We start from the raw sequence: 20,182 nt of genomic DNA, 5'->3' as shown, positions 1-20,182 counted from the left end.
CCCAGCCCCGTGTGAAGTCATGCCTCAGCAGAGAGCACAGTCCAAGCAGGGTCTCCCCAGAGTGCAGGTCTGCGGGCCATTCTTCCCACTGCCCGCCCTGCCCACCCAGGGCTCCAGACAGGCCCCGACTCTCTATATTCCCTCCAGACACCCTGAGACGCAAGGGTCCTCACAAGGGGGCCCAGGAGCCACCGCTCTGGACCAAGTATGTGGCCAGGTGTCATGGGTTTTGCACAGGTCTTTACCGATGCAGGGTCCTCTTTCTGGCAGCCATTCCTTCTTCCGGTCCCCTTCCTTGCTCAGGAGGCCCTTCCCCTGATCTGGCCTGGGGCCCCAGGGTGGGGATTGCGGGGGTGGTCCCTGGAGGCCCACCCAGGCCCTCTATTTCTTTGTGCCGAAATCAGCCAAGCCTCAGTCTTTTCTCCGGCCCTCACTTTCCTGTCACTTTGCTAAGTAATAATTTCCATGTCCAATTCCATTTCTTTTCTAGTTCTGAAACCTCTAAGCTATCAGCAAGAGGATAGTTCACATGAAAACTAATTACACAAAATCAATATTTAATCACAGACCAACAACCTGATCCTGCAGAAAAATCCTTTTAAAACTCCACCGCCCTGTACAAATACTTCTTCCTGGATGCTTATTTATGGACCCCATTTTTTGGTGGGGGTAATTTTCATTTTTAATTTCAAAAAGAAAAAAATATATATCTGTAGACATCCACCACAAGGAAGTCCCACGAAGGGCCTGGGATCTGAGCTGGCTTATGCTCTCCGACTTCTAAGTTGCACGTTTTTATCATTTGCTTTTATTTTTTATTCTTATTGGGTGGTGGGGGGAGGGTGTTATTTTCTTCCAGAGTCTCTGAAGACCCTGCTTCCTGACTCCCCTTGCCCTAAATTGAGCCCATTTTCTTGGCATTTTCAGTTCTGGAACACCCAGACTTCCCACCAGTAACTCCGGGGAGCAATGAATCTGCTCAGCTCCTCCTGGTAACTTTTTAACTCCCTGCCTGCGACGGTGGAGTGCTTAATCTGAGGTTTTTAAATAAAAAGGGCTCAGGGGTTGGTTTTATTATAACGTTTATTTCATTTCAAATTTCATGCGCAATTTAGCAAACGCTAGACAGACTTGGGCGATAAACACTTTCTTTTGTGGGGGGAAAAGGCATTTTTATACACCATGCTTAATTTTATTTAGATTTAATAGCGATATCAGGGGCACTTCAAAGAAGTTCCTTTTCCCCCCACTTCTCCTAAGAATGCTGGCCTGCTAGCAAAATCACCTCGTGCTATTTTATGGCAAGGAAAATTGAAGGCCTTCTCCCCTTTCCTCCCTTACAAACGCTTTAGGGAGGAAAATACACACACACACACACACACACACACACGCAGAATAAACACTTCCTCTACCCTCCATCGCCTCTAACTCCCAACTTCTAATTGCAAGATAGATTGCAGCTTCAGTGGGGATCAGGAAGATCTAAACATTTTAACTAAGATTATTGGGATAAATATTTCATAAAGAGCAGGGCAGATATTAAATTACTCCCATTGATTTTAGTATCACAACCCAATTCCGTTCCTTGGCCTCTTCAGTTTAATTGATCTCTTAAGGAGGCCAACCTCGCGCCGGAAGAGGGCCTGGGCCTTGACCAGAGTGCCTGAACTAGGGTGCGCTGGCTGGCCAGGGTGGCCCTCGGCGCGTTGGTCTTCTCGGGGGCTCCTAGCTGCTTCGCCGCTCTGGCGCTGAGCTCATCCGAAACGCGCCCCCATAAAGTGGCAGAGTGGTTATGGAAGCCGGTCACTGAGAACCGGGAACCCTGGACAGCGAGGATAGGGAACAATTGTGCGCGCCCTATGAGGGAGGAGCGAGTCAAGCACCCCTATCTCTCAAGGAGATCTCTAACTTCGGGGTTCCCTGTCTGTTTTCACCTCTAGGAAATTCCAAGGGCCGGTTAACTTGGGTGCCACAAGTAATCAGACAGCGGTGGAGAGCCGAAGGTTCGCTCCAGTGCTGAAGTGCAGTCGACACCAAGCGACTTTCCGCGGTGAGTCCAGGATCTTTGCCTGGCGACCCCATTGTCTGAGCGCCCCGCACCGCTAACCGCCGGCCTCCCCGCCCCCTAGCCACCCCGCAGGTCTCGCTTCAGTTGGGGGTGGGGAGTTGGGAACTGTGGTGAATGGGAAGCGGGGTGAACAAAGCCAAGCTCCCGCCATTCTCCGCCTGCGCCCTTTCTAGCCGGGTGCGCGGGGAGGCCAGGGCGCGCCCGCAGCGCGCTGGCACCGGACCCCGAGGTTAACCGGTGCGGGGGACCCCAGAGCAGGCGAAGTGAGGGTTCGTGGCGGGGGCCTCAGCAGTCAGCACCCAGGACCACCTTAAGAGCGAGCCCCGCCCCGGGCCCGGAGCTCGGGCTGCGCTGATTGGTGCAAATGTAATGGCTGAAATTGATTGCTGAAATGCAAAACTTGTTGCTGCTTCTCCCGGCTCTAGGCGAGAGGCAGACACAGAGAGGGGAGCCGAGACCCTCGGAACGCCCCAAGCAGGGCCCCCCCGCCAGCCAGGAGAGGGGTGCGCGGACCCCCCAGAGCTGCCCCCGCCCCCTCCCATTCCGGGCTCCGAAAGCGCACCCGGAACGCCTTAGCCTGCTAGCCCAGCGTGGCCCCCCAACCCGCATACGCCCCCCTCCCCGGGTCCGAGGGCGACTTGCGAAGCACCTCGGCGCGGAGGCAGGGAACCCTAGCCTTGGAGCGCCCCAACTCCTCGTCTGCTGCCCGCCCGCGCCTGGAACGGGGCTCGGAGATCCCCGCGAACTCAGAGACCGAACAGCAGAGGACAGAAGCGGCAGGCAGCGGACGTGGCCGCGAAGCGGCGCGCCGGGGTGCAGCGCACCCGCCGCGGAATAGGGGAGCCGTGCCTTCCACCAACCCTCGGTTTCAACCTCGGGCGCCCGCCGCTCCTCCTCAGCCCCGCTGAGCTCCCGGCTCGGGGGCGGGCACCAGTGATGCCGAGCGGAGCTTCCAGTCCTCCGACCCGCTGAAGAAGCAGTAGCCGCTTGCTGGGGCCGACGGGGACTGTGCGAGCCGATCGTGCTTGGCTGAGGCTCCGGCTGCGGAGCGCGGGGACTTCGGGGGGAGGGGGGGAGGGACCGATCGGTCTGTGCCCCGGCGCCAGCCACGGCTTTGAAGGGTCTCCCTGCCTGGCCCCTTAGCAGCTCCGCCACGGACTCCGGGAGGCTTCAGGCAGCGTCCAGGGGCTCCCCATCCAACCCGATCGGACTTAAGAAGGTGATTGCTCTGCTTTCCCTCCCTCCTTCCCGCCTCCTTCCCCCCACTTAACTTTTTGTCTTCAGTCACCCGCAGCTCCGTCCCCTCCCCGCAAACCCACCCGCGGCTGTGCCAACCGCCCGGGGCATGGGCCCCCCAACACGGCTCCTGGAGGCCCCACGGCGCCGCAAGATGTGAGAGGCCCGCGTCGGGCAGAACGAGAGATTCGGGAGAGGAGCTGATAGCCCCAAGCCTTCACAAGCCAGGCGAGGTGGCGGTGCGCGCTGCGCCCCGGCGGTGCTGAGCGTCCGGGAGCGCCCAAGCCAGGGCCGGAACGAGTAGCTGGCCGGAGGCGCGCCGCGGAGAGCAGGCTGTCATGCCCTATTGATCCCCCCGCCCCCCGCCAAGTATGTTTGGGCTGGACCAATTCGAGCCCCAGATCAACAGCAGGAACGCTGGCCAGGGCGAGAGGAACTTTAACGAGGCCGGACTAAGCATGAACGCCCACTTTAAGGCCCCGGCTTTCCACGCGGGGGGACCCCCTGGCCCCGTGGACCCTGCCATGAGCGGGCTGGGCGAACCCCCGATCTTGGGCATGAACATGGAGCCTTACGGCTTTCACGCGCGCAGCCACTCGGAGTTGCACGCGGGGGGGCTGCAGGCGCAGCCGGTGCACGGATTCTTTGGAGGCCAACAGCCGCACCACGGCCACCCGGGAGGCCACCACCCCCACCAGCATCACCCCCACTTTGGGGGCAACTTTGGCGGGCCGGATCCAGGGGCCTCGTGCCTGCACGGGGGTCGCCTGCTCGGCTACGGCGGCGCGGCCGGCGGCTTGGGCAGCCAGCCGCCCTTCACCGAGGGTTACGATCATATGGCTGAGAGCCAGGGGCCGGAGAGCTTCGGCCCGCAGCGACCCGGGAACCTGCCGGACTTCCACAGTTCGGGCGCCTCGGGCCATGCCGTGCCTGCCCCATGCTTGCCGCTGGACCAGAGCCCTAACCGAGCCGCCTCTTTCCATGGCCTGCCCGCCTCCGGTGGCTCCGATTCCCATAGTCTGGAGCCCCGGAGGGTGGCGAATCAAGGAGCCGTCGACTCGCTGGAATACAATTACCCGGGCGAGCCGCCCTCGGGACATTTCGACATGTTTTCTCCCTCTGATTCCGAGGGGCAGCTGCCTCATTATGCAGCGGGTCGTCAGGTTCCCGGGGGCTCTTTCCCGGGTGCCTCGGCCATGCCCAGAGCTGCAGGCATGGTGGGCTTGTCGAAAATGCACGCCCAGCAACAGCAACAACAACAGCAGCAGCAGCAGCAGCAACAGCAACAGCAGCAGCACGGCGTGTTCTTCGAGAGGTTCGGCGGGACCCGCAAGATGCCCGTGGGGCTGGAGCCTGGAGTCGGCTCCAGGCACCCGTTGATGCAGCCTCCCCAGCAGGCCCCGCCGCCCCCGCAGCAGCCGCCCCCGCAGCAGGCCCCGCCGCCCCCGCAGCAGCCGCCCCCGCAGCAGCCGCCGCCACCGCCTGGGCTTCTAGTCCGACAAAATTCGTGTCCGCCCGCGCTCCCGCGTCCCCAGCAGGGCGAGGCGGGCACGCCCAGCGGCGGCCTGCAGGACGGGGGGCCCATGCTGCCCAACCAACACGCGCAATTCGAGTACCCCATCCACCGGCTGGAGAACCGCAGCATGCACCCTTATTCCGAGCCTGTATTCAACATGCAGCAGGCGCCCAACCAGCGGCTGCAGCATTTCGACGCACCCCCCTACATGAACGTGGCCAAGAGGCCGCGCTTTGACTTCCCGGGCAGCGCGGGAGTGGATCGCTGCGCTTCGTGGAACGGCAGCATGCACAATGGCGCTCTGGACAACCACCTCTCGCCCTCTGCCTATTCCGGCCTGCCCGGCGAGTTCACGCCGCCTGTGCCCGACAGCTTCCCCTCGGGGCCACCTCTGCAGCATCCGGCCCCGGACCACCCGTCCCTACAGCAGCAGCAGCAGCAGCAGCAGCAGCAACAGCAGCAACGCCAAAACGCGGCCCTCATGATCAAGCAGATGGCGTCGCGGAATCAGCAGCAGCGGCTGCGCCAGCCCAACCTGGCTCAGCTAGGCCACCCCGGGGACGTGGGCCAGGGTGGCCTGGTACACAGCGGCCCAGTGGGCGGCTTGGGCCAGCCGAACTTTGAGCGCGATAGCGGCGGCGCGGGCGCCGGGCGCCTGGGCACGTTCGAGCCGCAGGCGCAGCACTTGGCGCAGGAGAGCGCGTGGTTCCCAGGTCCGCATCCGCCGCCCGGAGACCTGCTGCCCCGCAGGATGGGAGGTTCAGGCTTGCCCTCCGACTGCGGCCCGCACGACCCAGGACTGGCACCGCCCCCTCCGCCCGGTGGCTCGGGGGTGCTGTTCCGGGGCTCTCTGCAGGAGCCGCTGAGGATGCCCGGAGAGGGCCACGTGCCCGGGCTGCCCTCCCCTGGCCTGCAGTTCGGGGGCAGCCTGGCCAGCCTGGGCCAGCTGCAGTCGCCCGGGGCTGGGGTGGGGCTGCCCAGCGCTCCCTCCGAGCGCCGGCCCCAGCCACCTGATTTCACGGCGCCCGCGCTCGGGGGCCAGCCTGGCTTCCCGTTCGGCGCAGCAAACCGGCAGGCCACGCCGCACAGCGGCCCAGGCGTGAACTCGCCCCCGAGCGCGGGCGGGGGCGGTGGCAGCACTGGCGGTGGCGGCGGCGCCGGCGGCGGGGGCGCATACCCGCCGCAGCCTGACTTCCAGCCCAGCCAGCGCACCTCGGCCAGTAAGCTGGGCGCACTCTCGCTGGGCTCCTTCAACAAGCCCAGCTCCAAGGACAACCTGTTCGGCCAGAGCTGCCTGGCTGCGCTCTCCACAGCCTGCCAGAACATGATCGCCAGCCTCGGGGCCCCCAACCTCAACGTGACCTTCAACAAGAAGAACCCGCCCGAGGGCAAGAGGAAACTGAGCCAGAACGAGACCGACGGCGCGGCCGTGGCGGGCAACCCGGGCTCGGATTACTTTCCAGGAGGGACTGCTCCTGGGGCTCCAGGGCCCGGAGGCCCGTCGGGGACCAGTAGCAGCGGCTCTAAAGCCTCTGGGCCGCCCAATCCGCCCGCCCAGGGGGATGGCACTAGCCTCTCCCCCAACTACACCCTGGAATCGACGTCGGGGAACGACGGCAAGCCGGTCCCCGGGGGCGGTGGCCGGGGACGGGGGCGCAGAAAAAGGGACAGTGGTCACGTGAGCCCCGGGACCTTCTTCGACAAGTACTCAGCGGCTTCGGCGCCGGACAGCGGGGGCGCGCCTGGTGTGAGCCCAGGGCAACAGCAGGCGCCGGGCGCAGCCGTCGGGGGAAACTCGGGAGAGGTGCGCGGGGCGCCTACGCCTCACGAGAAAGCGCTCACGTCGCCGTCGTGGGGGAAGGGGGCCGAGCTGCTCCTGGGGGACCAGCCAGACCTCATGGCGTCCCTGGACGGTGGGGCCAAGTCGGACAGTAGTTCCCCGCACGTGGGCGAGTTCGCCTCCGACGAGGTGAGCACGAGTTACGCCAACGAGGACGAGGTGTCTTCCAGCTCCGACAACCCCCCAGCCCTGGCCAAAGCGAGTAGGAGCCCTCTGGTGACAGGCTCGCCCAAACTCCCTCCCCGTGGGGTGGGCACCGGGGAACACGGACCGAAGGCACCCCCGCCCCCGCTTGGCCTGGGCATCTTGTCTACCTCTACCTCGACCCCTGACAGCTACGGCGGAGGGGGCACGGGCCATCCCGGCACGCCGGGCCTGGAGCAGGTTCGGACCCCGACGAGCAGCGGCGGTGCTCCGCCACCTGACGAGATCCACCCCCTGGAGATCCTCCAGGCACAGATCCAGCTGCAGAGGCAGCAGTTCAGCATCTCTGAGGACCAGCCCCTGGGGCTCAAGGGTGGCAAGAAGGGTGAGTGTGCCGTCGGGGCCTCGGGCGCGCAGAATGGCGACAGCGAGCTGGGCAGCTGCTGCTCCGAGGCGGTCAAGAGCGCCATGAGCACCATTGATCTGGACTCGCTGATGGCAGAGCACAGCGCCACCTGGTACATGCCGGCTGACAAGGCTTTGGTGGACGGCACAGAGGAGGACAAGACGCTGGCGCCCTGGGAGAAGGCCAAACCCCAGAATCCCAACAGCAAGGAAGGTATATGCGCTCGTTCCCGGTTCCTTTCTCACCTGGCGGATGCGCGCCCCACCCCCATCGCTGGCCTTCGCGTCTGCCTTGAAGGCTCCAGGAAAGGGGAGGGTCCCTCGAGGTCGGCAGGGCACAGGGCCTTCCTGACGCCCAGCTCAGAGCTGGTACCCTTCCTTTGGTCACCCCAGGGGCTCCGTGGGCAGACCCCCTACCCTCCCCCTAGGTGCTGCCAGGTAGATCCTAGTTTCACAGCTGTAGTAGTAACTTAAAAGTGGCACCCATTGGGGGATTATTGTAGAGCATCCCCTGTCAAGTTGTAGCTGAGTTTCTGGGTGCCCTGAGGACTAGGCCTCTTCCCTTTCACACTCAGACCCCTCCTCACCCCTCAGCGTTCAGGCCTGTTTCACTTTTCAGGAGTTTCCGAGCGTCCTCCCGCCCCGCTCCAGCCTCCACTTCCTGGCAGGACACCTGGGAAGCTGTGTTAAGGCCTCCCCATCTTTTCCTAGTCAGCCAGCCTGCAACTTGAGCTCCCTCGCGTGTGCCAGCATCTTTGGGGGAAAAAGTTACCAGTTCTGGTGTCCGCAGCATCATTCAGAGGCAACGCCTAATTTGACATTCGTTCCTAATGAATAGCTGTTTTGTCTCTTCTTAACGATTAGAGTTTCATTGAAAAACTGGAGACCTGTCAGGGTTGTAGGAGGCAGGCAGCCTTTTCAGAGTGCACCTCCTTGACATTTGGTTGGGGCGGGGGAGTGGTGGGCGGGAGTCAGGGTGGGGTCTACTTGGCAGAGACCAGACCAGTCGACCAGGGCATCATTTGTGCATGGGGATATGGATATATATTCGTAAGACACAAAGGACCCGAGTTTGTCAATATCTCGCCTGGCTTTGGTGACAGATGTCGGCTCCCAGTTCTCCTTTGCATTCTAAGCACTCCCTCCCTGTTGGGCCTGGAGGCCTTTAAGGTGGGTGGGGTGGGGGTTAGTAAAATGGACCACCATTGCCATTAAAGTAATAATAGTTTGTTTTTTTTTTAAACCTAAAGGTGACCTGGGCTGTAGTAGATATCTGTTTTATTTTTTTATGGGGCCTTTTTAGATAGCATCATTTTCTACCCACCCCATTCCTACCTTTTGCTTTTAAACCTCCCTGAATCCTCTTGGTCTCACCAGGCTATTACCTTGGAGTCTGTAGCTGGCGATTTAATTGTGTCTTTAAAAAAAATATGTCCACTGATCCTTGCGTTCTCTTAGGGTGGTTCTCCTCTGCCTTCAGTTTCTACCTTCAGTTTCAGCCCACATCCTGCATCCTGCCGTCTTTTGACCCAGGGTTTAAGGTGCCGGTTGGTTTTAGGACCAGGGGATGGGGACAGAGGGAGAGGGGGAGGGGACGTGCGGCAGGAGTTGGGTGGCTCAGAACTCCGGGCTTTCACCGCCCGTCCCCGGGTAGCTTTCCCGCTTGGGTTTTCTAATTCATGAATGCGGCCTTGCTGCTTTTCTCTTTGTTCGCCTACTGCCCAGCCTGGGACGCCGCTCTCTCATTTGAAGCTGGGTGTTTAGCATGCACAGCAGACGCTGCGACCAGCATCAGCATTCTCCAAGCTTCTCCCAGGCAAGGCCATAAATTGGTTAGTTTGGGACCCTCCGCTGCTTCTCCCTGGCCCCCGCCTTTTTAAAAATGGAGTTGGACTCAGCAGCCTGGTCGCTTTGCCTCCCTTCTCTTTTATTTTCTTGTACACAACATCTTGGTCCTGCCGATCGATAGCTGGTTAGCACAAATGCCAGCCCCTGTCACTTCTACCTGGCTTGGCCTGGCTGCCCCCCCCCTCCCCCTTCTCCCTTCCCTCCCCCGCACCCATAATTAAGACCACATTGGCCAAAATGGTGTGAGAAGAGTCAAAAAGAAAAAAAAAAAACCCGATTTAGAGAATTAATAAAGAAAAACCAATAGCCCTTGGCCTGAAAGTCTTTTGAAGGGCCTTAGGTGCAGAAGAATTGGGTGGTTGTAATGAGATTTTTTTTTTTTCAAGGTGTTGCACTGTTCTCTTCTCAGCCCGACTAATCTTCCTTTGCAGAAAAAAAAAATGCAGACTGAGAATGAAGAAATGTCATTAAAGAAATGTTTTGTTTTGTTTGTTTCATTATCACCGTCAGGCGAAGGAAAATATTTTTTTGGAAACAGATGCTAGTCAGTTTCGGGGTTGATTTCCCCCTGTGCGCTAAACACAACCCTCCCCTGCACACAGGAGATGGGAAACTTCCTCCAGGGACCCGCTGCGGGGCTGGCTGCCTTAGAAGCCTCGGCAGGGACACCCACTTGACCTCCTTTGTCTTCCACTCTGTGATGTAGGAAGGACAGTTTCCTAGATAAAGCCCCGAATTGAGGTCAGTCACAGCTTCTGCAGCCTTGGGACTGCTAGTTAAGGCTTTGTAAGATGTCTGCATCTGATTCCTGCTCCCTTACTGGTAGTAAATAAGGACGATTAAACTTTTCATTATGATAACACCCCACAGCTCCATCTGCACGTTGTATAAATAGGTACACAGAGCCTTCAACGGGCCCCCCGGTGCCCTGGTTGAAAATCAGAATGAAGTGTACCCCTTCAAAACAGAGTAGAAAGAGAGGAAAAAAAAAAAAAGAATTGAAAGGAAAGCATCCTGCTTTTCTGTAAACACAAGCCCAGGGTCCCACCAGCCATGAAGCAGCTTTGAATGTACCTTCTCTAAGTTCCAACCCCAGCAAAGCACTGTCTTTCACCACCCGCCCCCATCCCCCCCAACCTCAGGCAAAGCCCATTCTTTGTAATGATATTTTATTTTGTCACGCCATAAAACACGCCAGTACTAATGTGATTAAATATTAACACCGTTTCTGAAATTTCTTCCCTCCGATGACAAAATACTAGTCGGTCTTTAACAAAAATGATCCTGCTCAGATTGGAGAGGACGTGCCCACATTGTCTTGTGGGGTTTAGATGTCCTTCGGAGGGGAGGGAACTTGACTGGCAAGTTACACTTCTCACAAAGTCTAGGCCAGAATCACATGTGGTGATGATCTTTTTTTAAAAAAAAAAAAACAAACAGGCAAGTGAGCCTCTGCAAATTATGCTTCCTCTGACTTCTTAATCAACCCGCCAAACAACTTTTATATCATGAGACTGTAGGTTTCCTTGTGAGATTCTGTTTGCACAGAGTTGGGGTGGCGGAAGGGTGAGGTTGTGCAAAGAGGGGGAAAAAGAAAAACCAGCCTGAGTTTGGGCCTATTCAGACATCTATTAAATCAGTGAGGATTACCTGAATTTGAAATTAGTTTGCAAAATCATCCACCCATCTTTGTAATAGGTGTCTGGCTATGGAGGAATTTCAAAACCCAGAGAGAAAGAGAAATCTTAATAGATTGTAGATAAAGGATATTAAGCTTAAAAAAGTATGTCCCCCCGCCCCTGCCCACGGGTCCCTCATAGGCTTCAAAACTTGAATTAACTCTATTCCCTAATAAGTTTACCCTTGCCAAACTTCCATTCTGTTGGCTGTTCTCTATCATGAAATCCAGAGATGTCTAGAAACACTCTTTCACACACGTGGAAACGGGAGGGGTCTCTGTCTATGCTCTGCATGCAATCGGGCCCTTTTTGGAAGTACGATATTTTTACAGTGATGCGGGAGAAATTTTTGGAATTTCATGCTTCTCTCAGTGTTCAGTCAGAGCTCAGTAAGGCGGTGCTAAGTAGTACTAGGCAGGCAGGATTTGAACGCTGAATTTCCTTAGTCGTGGGGGCAGGCAAGGGGGAAGACTCCTAGTGCTGTTTTTTTTTTTTTTCCCTAAGTCATTTTCCCCACTCCTCACACTATGGAGAGAATTTTTAAGGCTCCTTCCAACTGGTTTTGGGATGGCAAAGCCTTGCAGTCCTATTTCCCCAAGAAATCACCCAGCACGGGTTGCATGCCTTCGAGTGACTTTTGCAGCCTCCGGAAGATGTAACCCAAAACTTCGCAGGTGTTAATCAGGGGTAATGTAAACAGATAGGAGCCCCCTTTGTGCAGCTGACGGTCTGGGCCTGCCTGCTCCCTGGCTAGTCCGGGACACACAGCTACTCTTCTTTGGTGCCTGTTTAATATTTCATGGTTGTAATAAACCTGTCTTCTCTGCCCGCCTCCCGACATAAAACCCCAACCTAACGCACATCTGCAATTATACATTTCTACTAAATATTAATAAAGGACAAGGATTTCCAAGGGGCTGAAGCTTATCGGCATTGAACTTGTCGTGGTTTCTGCCACTGGGTTTTTTTCTGTTTTGATTTTAAATAGGTTCTGCCTTCTAATATGGAATATACACTTATATGTTATCATCTGTATTGATGTATACAGTATTTGTAGATGGAAGACCTTTTCTCAGGATAGCTTTCTTTAGCTTTCTTAGTTTAAACCTAAATTCATTTAGATTTCTGGTGAGGCCCCTCAGACCGGAAGAGACTGTTGAAATGTACTTCTATTTTATTGAGATTTCTAGGAAAGGAGTGAGGGTTAGTTAATCTAATTTCTCTTTCTAGCAATGAAATTCTATGATTCCTGATATGATTTTGTTTGCCTGACAGAGGTATTTAAATTTCCACAAAGAATCTTAATGGGTCCTGAAAATACAGCTGCCCTTGCCAAGAAGTTACTTGAGATTCTCTGGCTGATATAAAATATACATCTTTAATAAACAGTCCGAGAGGACCAGGTGAAATTAGAGGAGGGGCATTCTTCCCACTCTGGAAGGACAAACTTGAGCCTATCTTTGGGATTTCACAGAATCTCCTGAACCCACCATATGCTGGAAAATTTAGCAAAAATCACCTTTCTCTCCACTTGAGTGACAGTAACATCGAGTCTTGTTCTTTGCCCAGGGAATGATCTGCTTTACCGAAAGCTGTTAAGAGATAAATACTCCAAGTAAGAAATACTGTATTTACCTACGTTTGGTTAATTTTAGAGATTGAAAAACTATAGCTTTATGTAATAGGATCAAATGTCCAGGCAGTGTGTGAGGGCAAGAAGGCCGCCCAAGCACATTGCAACACGAAAGCACCAAGCCTCTTATATCAGAGGGGACCTGAATCTATGAGGGGGCCCCCGAATCTATGGGGGGAATTCCCTGTAACTAGTGGGGTCACCTCATATCCTTCCCTCAATGCCCCCCTGCTTGTTCCACCCATGTCTTCGGTCTGGAGGGGCTGGAAGAACCCCAGCTTCCTCGTTTTGACTCAAGTCAGGATTTTGACTTGCCCAGGCAACATGTTTGTTTTAGGACGATGTCTATTTTTAGGCGCGTCTTGGGTGGACAGATTCTAGTGTGGGTTTTGATTGCTAGTGGCAGAGATGTTGATATGTACACGAGTGCATGATTGAGAAAAGAGACATTTGGGGGATATTTTTCAAGTTTCCTCGCCTTCTGGTACACCTTGGAGCCCGGCAAAGTGGTCTGGGGGCTGGCTTGAAAGAGCGTGGCCGACGTGCAGTGTCTGGTCGGGGTCTGTCTGCAGCCCATGGGAGGGGAGCAGGGCCCATGGCCTTCTCGTGGGAAGGAACCCCTCCCCAGCATAAGCACATATACATATGCATGGCCAAGTATATTTCCATCAAATCATCCAGTTACTCCTTTAGTTTCCCCTTAATCTGCTTTCCGAAAGCAGAGTAGGGTTTGGGCGGGGGGTGGGAATGGGGGAAGCAGGGAGAGAAACCAAACCTTCAGTCTCTTTGGCCTTAGCTGACAGGTTCTGATTCTCTAAAGGACTGAATGAGCGCACGTCCTAAAAATAGAGGAGGATTTTGAAGATCCTAATTACGAAATCTCGGCCTCCCGGGCCTCCCAGACTGTGGGTGACTTTGATCTGGAGTATTTCGGTAGCAGACGCACGTCGTCCCTCTCTGGGTTCTGCGCGTGGAGGTGTCTCTGGCTGAGTTCAGCTAACTGAACTCTCTCCAGCCGGGGAGAGGAATCTTTTGAATCAGGGCCCACCACCACCCCCTCCCCCATGCCCCCTCCCAGTGGTGGGAAGCGGACGCTGCTTCTTATTTATGGAAATTCCTCTCCTTTATTGTAATCTTTTGGTACCAACGCCTTGGCGGAGAGGACGCTGGGCTTTTGAATTAGTCACAGCTTTGCCTTCAGTGTCCTGGTGTACAGCAGCTCAGCCAATGGTCCCCCCAACTCACAAACTGGACCGGAAGGGAGAGATGGTTCTGGAACCCTGGCCCACCACGTTTTGCAGGATGGGGTCGCCCAGGGCCGCGGCAGCCTTGATCATTTTTTGCCATCTTCCAGTGACATGACAGCACGCATCCTCACGCAGCCTCGTGGGCCTATTGGTGACTCTAGGGTGTGGGTTGGAAGCTACTGATGGGTGTGCACATCTGGGGCCCCGAACTCCTAACTTCACTTTGTGACCAGGATCGAAAAGCAGAATTCAGTTTCTTATACTTGCACAGAGAAGGGACGTTTGCGAGCCATCATTCTCACGGGGTGTAATTATTGCAGGACGCCGAGGCTTGCTTTGTTTGCTGGCTTGCATTTTAATCAGCGGCCTCTGAGGTTTGGGAAGCAAGAGGAGGGTCTGCTCCCAACATGGTATTTGTCCAGGAAGGACAGGGGTTGGGGGGGCTATGGAGAGGCTGCCCAGACTCGAGAAATCCAACGGGCTCTTTTGCTGGGCCCCGATGGCTTTCCGGTTTGGTCCCACAAGTCCCCTTTGGACTGCCATCCTGGGTACCTCCTCCTGGGGGTGGGGGTGTCCATCGTAGTCCCAACATCCCACATTCTCGTTTTTCCTTCTTGGCTGAGAAAGTCGGCAGGGTTTCATCACCTCCACTTCCTGCAAAGCGGGATCAGAGGGAGTACTTTACAGCGGTCGTGCGTGGAACTTTTCACGATTTATGTACATCACCGTAAGGACCCAAATGCCCTTTAAACATAACGGCAGTTGAATTTAACAGTTCGGAGGCCTTAGCGCATTCACGATAATAAATTGGCTCTCTGAGTATCCCAGAAGGAACATCATACGTGGGATAGACTTTTCCCCAAAGAGGGGGAAACCTCCAATAAACATCCCCATGCAAACTCACACGCTAGAGGGAAAACAGGGTTTTCTGTTCTGATCATTAAAGCCCAGGGGTCCAGCAGACTCAGCTCGCCCCGCCTCCCCTGTAGCTGGTAGGATGGACCGTGTGACCCCAAGGCTCTGTCTACTTCCCATCTTTGATGTCTCTGGAAAACCTTGGACCCTTCGGTGATTGGCCCTGGGGTTCCCATTCTTAGGGGGAGAATCTCTGGTTTTCTGGGCCTCAGTCTGACTTACCTGTGCTGGTGTTCAGTTTAGGTGAGTCAGGTATGTTGGAAGATGGATTAGGGACCCAAAGAGACCATTCTGTGGAGGCATCTTTGGGGCCCACTGACTCGGATGTCCTTTGGAAAGTTGGAGGGAACCTTCTCTTGTTTTTATCCTGCATGTCTCAAAAACCCTGTCCACGGCGACTCAGAAATAGACAACATTGTCATGCCTTTGCAGGAGACGTGGGCTAACTTGGGTGCTGAGACCCTTCTGGGCCTCCCCCCTCCCTCCTCCAGAAGCCCTGTCTCTCTTGTGAGACCTAAGTGGCCCGCAGATGCGATCTGAGGATTTAAAATGAGTTTCCCCTTCTCAATGCTGATGATAATTTAAAGAGGGTGTGGGCATGGAGGTTTCCTTTGCTCTTAGAGCTCAGGTCAGCGCTTTGACTGGAGTTGGGCAAGCTGGGGCCTTTTTGGCCTAGGTGGCTTTGTGTGGTGCGTGACTGGGGAAAGAAATCTCTCTGCCCCAGAGGTGAGGGCCCCAGTGATGGTGTTCCTGGTTGTACTTGGGAGCTCCTGCAATGAGAGGGAATGCGCACACATGTACATGCACTTGTACACACACACACACACACCCGGCCCCTGTTCATCCAGTCCAGGGCAGGGTGTGATGTGAAAAAGATGGGACCGTTTAAAGTTACCGTGAAGCAATGTTTTCAGGCACGCTTGGATCTGGGAACACAAGCATTGTCGAGTGATTGGCAACGACCACCAGGAATAAAATACTTCTGAGGGACCATCGTACGATCAGAGAGGGGCCAGGGGAGTCGGCAGAAAACATAGCCTGCTTTGAAATCCCCAGAGCTCAGCCTTCCAGAGAAAGCCTGGCTTGGTTGAGAATTCACAGGGAAGTGAGCAGGTTCTACCCGGATCGCGTGGGCTGATGGAAAAGTCCTTGAAATTCAAGGGCCTGAGTCCTGATGTGGACACTCTGTTCTTTCCTATGAGCCGGAAGGCAGAGAGAGAAACGCCAGCCGTAGTTAGGAACACTGGGTGCAGACTGGGATGTAGCTTATTTTCTTTGCGGGGGACAGTGATTGAGGGATGGATGGAGAAGGGAAACGTGTGCCCCTCAGAGTTAAAATGTTGTTTACCAACACGGGGTTTAGGAATGGAAAATCATTTATAAGTGTCGAAGTCATTTATAATACCATCTCCTGGGCGAGGCTGGGGGTTGAGGGCATGGCTTGGGGGCTGGTGTCAGCCCTCACAGAGGACAGAAAGTTCTTGGCTCAGCTCCCCCCTGCTGGGCCTGGGGCTTCACATGACCGCAGCTGTATGGGGGAAATAGATGTAGGGGACCCAGCTTGGGGCTGATGACCGCATCGTGGGTCTATTGGTAATCAGACCCCCTTTCTGTGCAGTTAGAGGCCAGGCTAGACGCGTGGGGCAGGGAGAGAGTGGGGATGGTGACCTGGACAGGCCCTGGGCTGGTTGAGCCCTCGTATCGTGGCTGTGGCCAACTTGTCCTACAGAGGAGCCAGTCCCTGGTCCCACGGGGCCTGTTGCGAAGCATCAAGTTTCACAGATGCCCCCAGGTCTTTCCATAAAAGAGGGACGATGGGGGTGGGAAAAAGGAGTGACCTTTTCCCTGGTGACCTCATAAAGTGACCACTGATGCGTCTCTTCCAGCACTGAACCTCTTTAGGGATATTCTTGTCTGTGACAGACCTCGCAGGCAGGTTCCACCGTCTTAAAATGCACACAGGGCCCCCCACACAATATGTATATATATATTTTTTTTTCCCTTTTTTTCTGAATAGTAGGCAAAAAGGGAAATGCAAGTAAGTGACAAATTCAGCAAGAGAAAGATTTCCCTGACTTGAGATAAGCTTAGTGTGGAAAGGAGCTGGACACAGTAGAGGTTCATCTTCTTCCCATTTGGTGGGGGCGGGGACCCACGGTCCAGCCATCAGCAGCCCTTAAAACTTCTGTAGCAAGTGAGACCTAATTGGCTGAAAACAAATTGATCACTTTCATCCCCTGTGATGTAACTTTTAGTGGTTGTTTGATATTTGAGGGAAAAGAAAGGGAGGCTGTGGACCAAAATTTGTTTTTTGTTTTTTTTAAACCGGAGCAATTTCACGATCTTTATGCCGTGACTATTTCTAAATTGTCTGGGCATAAAGCTCTGGTTGCCTTTTGCTGGTTTCTGCTTGCTGTGCAGGCATGCAAGCCCGTACCGCCGCTCCCCCCGCTTGAGTACACACACAGGCACACACACATACACCCACATGCACACGTACAGGCCTTAGGAGTCTTAATAAGAGATGAAAAAATACATTTATTTTTTTCTCCAAGAAGCAGCTCCTACGAAGTTTTGGCCCCTTTGAGTTTTAAGTAGAAGCTCATTGATCTCCGTGTGGTCAATTTTTGCCGAATTTGTAATCCTGTTAGGCCTCCGGGAGAGGCATGATTAATTTACTTGTACATTTCACTATTTTGGGTCAGTTTAGTTAATAAGCATTTATTTTGTGCTCAGTGTGTGTGAAGCATTTTGCTGGGATTAGAAGTATGTGTGCGTGTATGTGTGTGTGTGTGTATGAGAGTGTGTGTGTATGCACTAATGGGCCTGCTCGCCCGTCACGGAATAAAGGCCCCCAGTCGAGGTTCCCACCACCTTCCCAGGGCAGAAAGGGAGGGTGAGGCCCCTCCAAGCATCCCTCATCTGGAAGGAGGGAGAAAAAGCCCAACCCAGCAAACTCAGCCTCCCAGCGCTTCGGAGACGGCCAGAGAACATCCGCTTCCTACTGGTGTCTTGGTCCCCGGAAAGTTTCTGAGCATTAATTCTTAATTGACTGGGAGCTGAGCACAGACATGGAGGAGAGTGAGGGATCGTAAACCTCTTTGGGGGCTCCTTACATGCTGCCCCCGGACAGACAGTAGTGCTGGAGTGAGTGTGTGTAACTTTTAGAGGAACGCCTGGCTTGACTTCCAAAGAAGGAAGAAAAAGTATGCGTAAGTCTCGAAAGCTGGGAAAAAGAAAAACAGAGCAAAACAGCCCACAGCTTTCTGAACACTGAGTCTCAGAGGGGAGCGTGTGTCATTCTGGATGGTGCTGGGCTCTTCAGCCGGGCATCTCTGGGTACCAGCCACCCCCACTTCTTTCTCCCCGGCCTCCCTGTAGCCTCCCTGTCTCTCTGCTTCTAGACGAGAGGTTAAAATTCCACTTTTATTATTATTTTTTAAAAGAGAGGTTTTGGTGGTAACAATTATAGAGCAAAGGGGTTTCCTGAGCCCCCTCCCCAGTTGCTTAATGCCTGGCACATCAGTTTCTACCGAGTCCTTGCCTTTGCAGAACGAGGGCCGGACAGGAATATTTTGGGCGCTGAGCCAGCCTGAAATGAACTCGAGGCGCTAGGGAAGCAGGCATTCGGAGAGATGAGGATACAATTTCTTTTTTTATGTGGGCCCGTTAAAGTCTAATGGACATTGGTGTCTGGCCTTAAATTTGGAGAGGGTCTTTATCTAACCCTTAAAACCAGAGTCGTTTCTGATAATTACGACACCCCTGGCCAGACCACTAAATCTTCCAGCAGCTTGTCTGGAAGGCGGGTGGCGGGGGGGTGGGAGGGACAGAGGGGCACACCTGTTACCTGTATCAGCTACAATTATGACATTTCTGGGCTCCTGGTTTGAAAGGAGGAATTTATGGACTGAGTTTTTCCGGAAGAGAGCGGCCCGAGGCATTCTGGCTCACGGCAGCAAAATCATGGGGGCCCCCGCGCTTGGTGTCCATCACCTCCCTTGCGTTTCCTTAATGAATTAATTTAGCTCCCCGACATTTGGTATTAAGTAAGTAGTTATTTTGGGAATCCAAGAGAGAAAGAGCTGGAAGACTTTAAAAAAAAAAAAAAAAACTTTTTTTGGAAAAAAGAAAAAGTATTGCTTTCTGGAGTTGGAGACGACTGGGCACCCAGGCGTGCTGCTGTCGGGGGGGACCCGCTGGGTGGGATGTGGCAGGCCGTTGGCGAAGCCGGCTGGCCCCATCCCCGCCTGTGTTTTGCTTCTCTACAGAGGCGATTTTTCCGTTGTTAAAGCTGGTGGAGGCCATAACACCCAAGCTCTATGCAGTTTGTTTGGAAGTATTGTTTAGATTTTTCTCACTTTTCAAATGGAGAGAAACTTAGTTTAATGGGAAAATAACAGTATTGCTATCTTGGTGTGTTTGCTTTAGTGTTTAAAAATAGTTTGTTTTCATATCCTGAATTTCATCCCTAGCTTGTTTGCTTGTTTGATGGAAACCCATGAGTGTGTGTGTGTTTGTATGTATGGGGGGTGAATACCAGCACACACAACTGCACACACACACAGGCAGTCAAATGGTTGCAATCATGCAGCCAAAATCAGTTGCAATTTTAATGCTGCTAAAGGGACCCAGAGCGCTTGCTTTTAACTTAAACCATCTTGTCCCTTCCTCCCCCATCAGCACACCACTCCCAACCCCCCTCAGCAATATTTATTTCTTCCTTAAAAAAGGAATGCTGGGCCTGTTTGCTGAGGTCCCTGTTGGAATAGATTTTCAGGGGTTATGTATTAAATGTGTTTGAGGGCGATTTCAGCCCTCAGCCCGGTTGTCCCACTACTAATGGTAGCAGGGCCTATTATAGAGAGGCAAAGAATATTGTAAATGGCTTATGCAGAAAAACCATTTAGATAAAAATGCAATTTTCCCTTCTGCATAGAGTGTTAAGAATTAATAGCACATTCTTTCTAAATGGGTATTTTTATATTATATTTTCCTCCTAATGAAATTCTTTTCCCAAACAGGAGCATGTTTCATTTTAAACTTTAGAGTAAAATTGATCTGTTTTTAAGCCTGCAAAAACTGGTGTCCCAGTTTTTGGTTGGCCCCTTCTTTCTCTGCTCTGCGCCCAAGATTTTTGAAGTTAGATACTGCAGAGGATGGAATGGTAATTCTCCTCTCTGCCCTCGTTAAGGCTGAAAACAGGGAGAGAGGATGGGTTTACCCACGTTTTTTTTTTTTTTTCTTCTTCCTGGGGTGGGCTTGGAGGTATTGGACAGTTTCCACGAACAGAGAAACTGGTCTTGAGATTTGAACTGTTTGTGCTTGGTGCCCCTCACCCCTTGCCTTCCCTGGGTAGGAAGCTTAACCTCTCTTGCCCCAGGGAATTTCCCATCATCCTCTTGGTGTGTCCCTTGATCCCTGACTTTTTCATTACTTCCTAGGAGTCCTAGGTGCCCACTGCCTGCTCCCCTTTTGGTGACAGCTGTGAAAAAGGATGCTTTTAGCTCCGGGGTGCCTACTGAGGGGCGGTTCTGTGGGTCAGCTTTCTGCCTTTCTGCCAGGGCCTCTGTGGCCATTTTGGGAGGAGTGGAAATTCAGAACTTCTTAGAAGGCCTACTTTGAGCATTCCAGCAGAACTTTGCGGCGGC

At 54.1% G+C, this 20,182-nt stretch overlaps 1 protein-coding gene across 1 annotated transcript in view; it reads left to right on the top strand.

The window, feature by feature from the left end:
- Positions 1–2,470: 2,470 nt before the first annotated feature.
- MN1 (MN1 proto-oncogene, transcriptional regulator) overlaps positions 2,471–20,182 on the top strand; it is a 49,632-nt gene continuing 31,920 nt past the window's right edge. The window contains exon 1 of the mRNA XM_024977803.2: positions 2,471–7,423. Within this exon, the coding sequence (XP_024833571.1) occupies positions 3,676–7,423 (3,748 nt within the window). The 5' untranslated portion in view covers positions 2,471–3,675. The remainder of the gene's footprint in view (positions 7,424–20,182) is intronic.

Source organism: Bos taurus, chromosome 17 (assembly GCF_002263795.3).
Source record: "Bos taurus isolate L1 Dominette 01449 registration number 42190680 breed Hereford chromosome 17, ARS-UCD2.0, whole genome shotgun sequence".
NCBI lineage: Eukaryota > Metazoa > Chordata > Mammalia > Artiodactyla > Bovidae > Bos > Bos taurus.
Note: the sequence above shows the minus strand (reverse complement) of the source record. Positions and strands in the feature narration are given on the sequence as shown.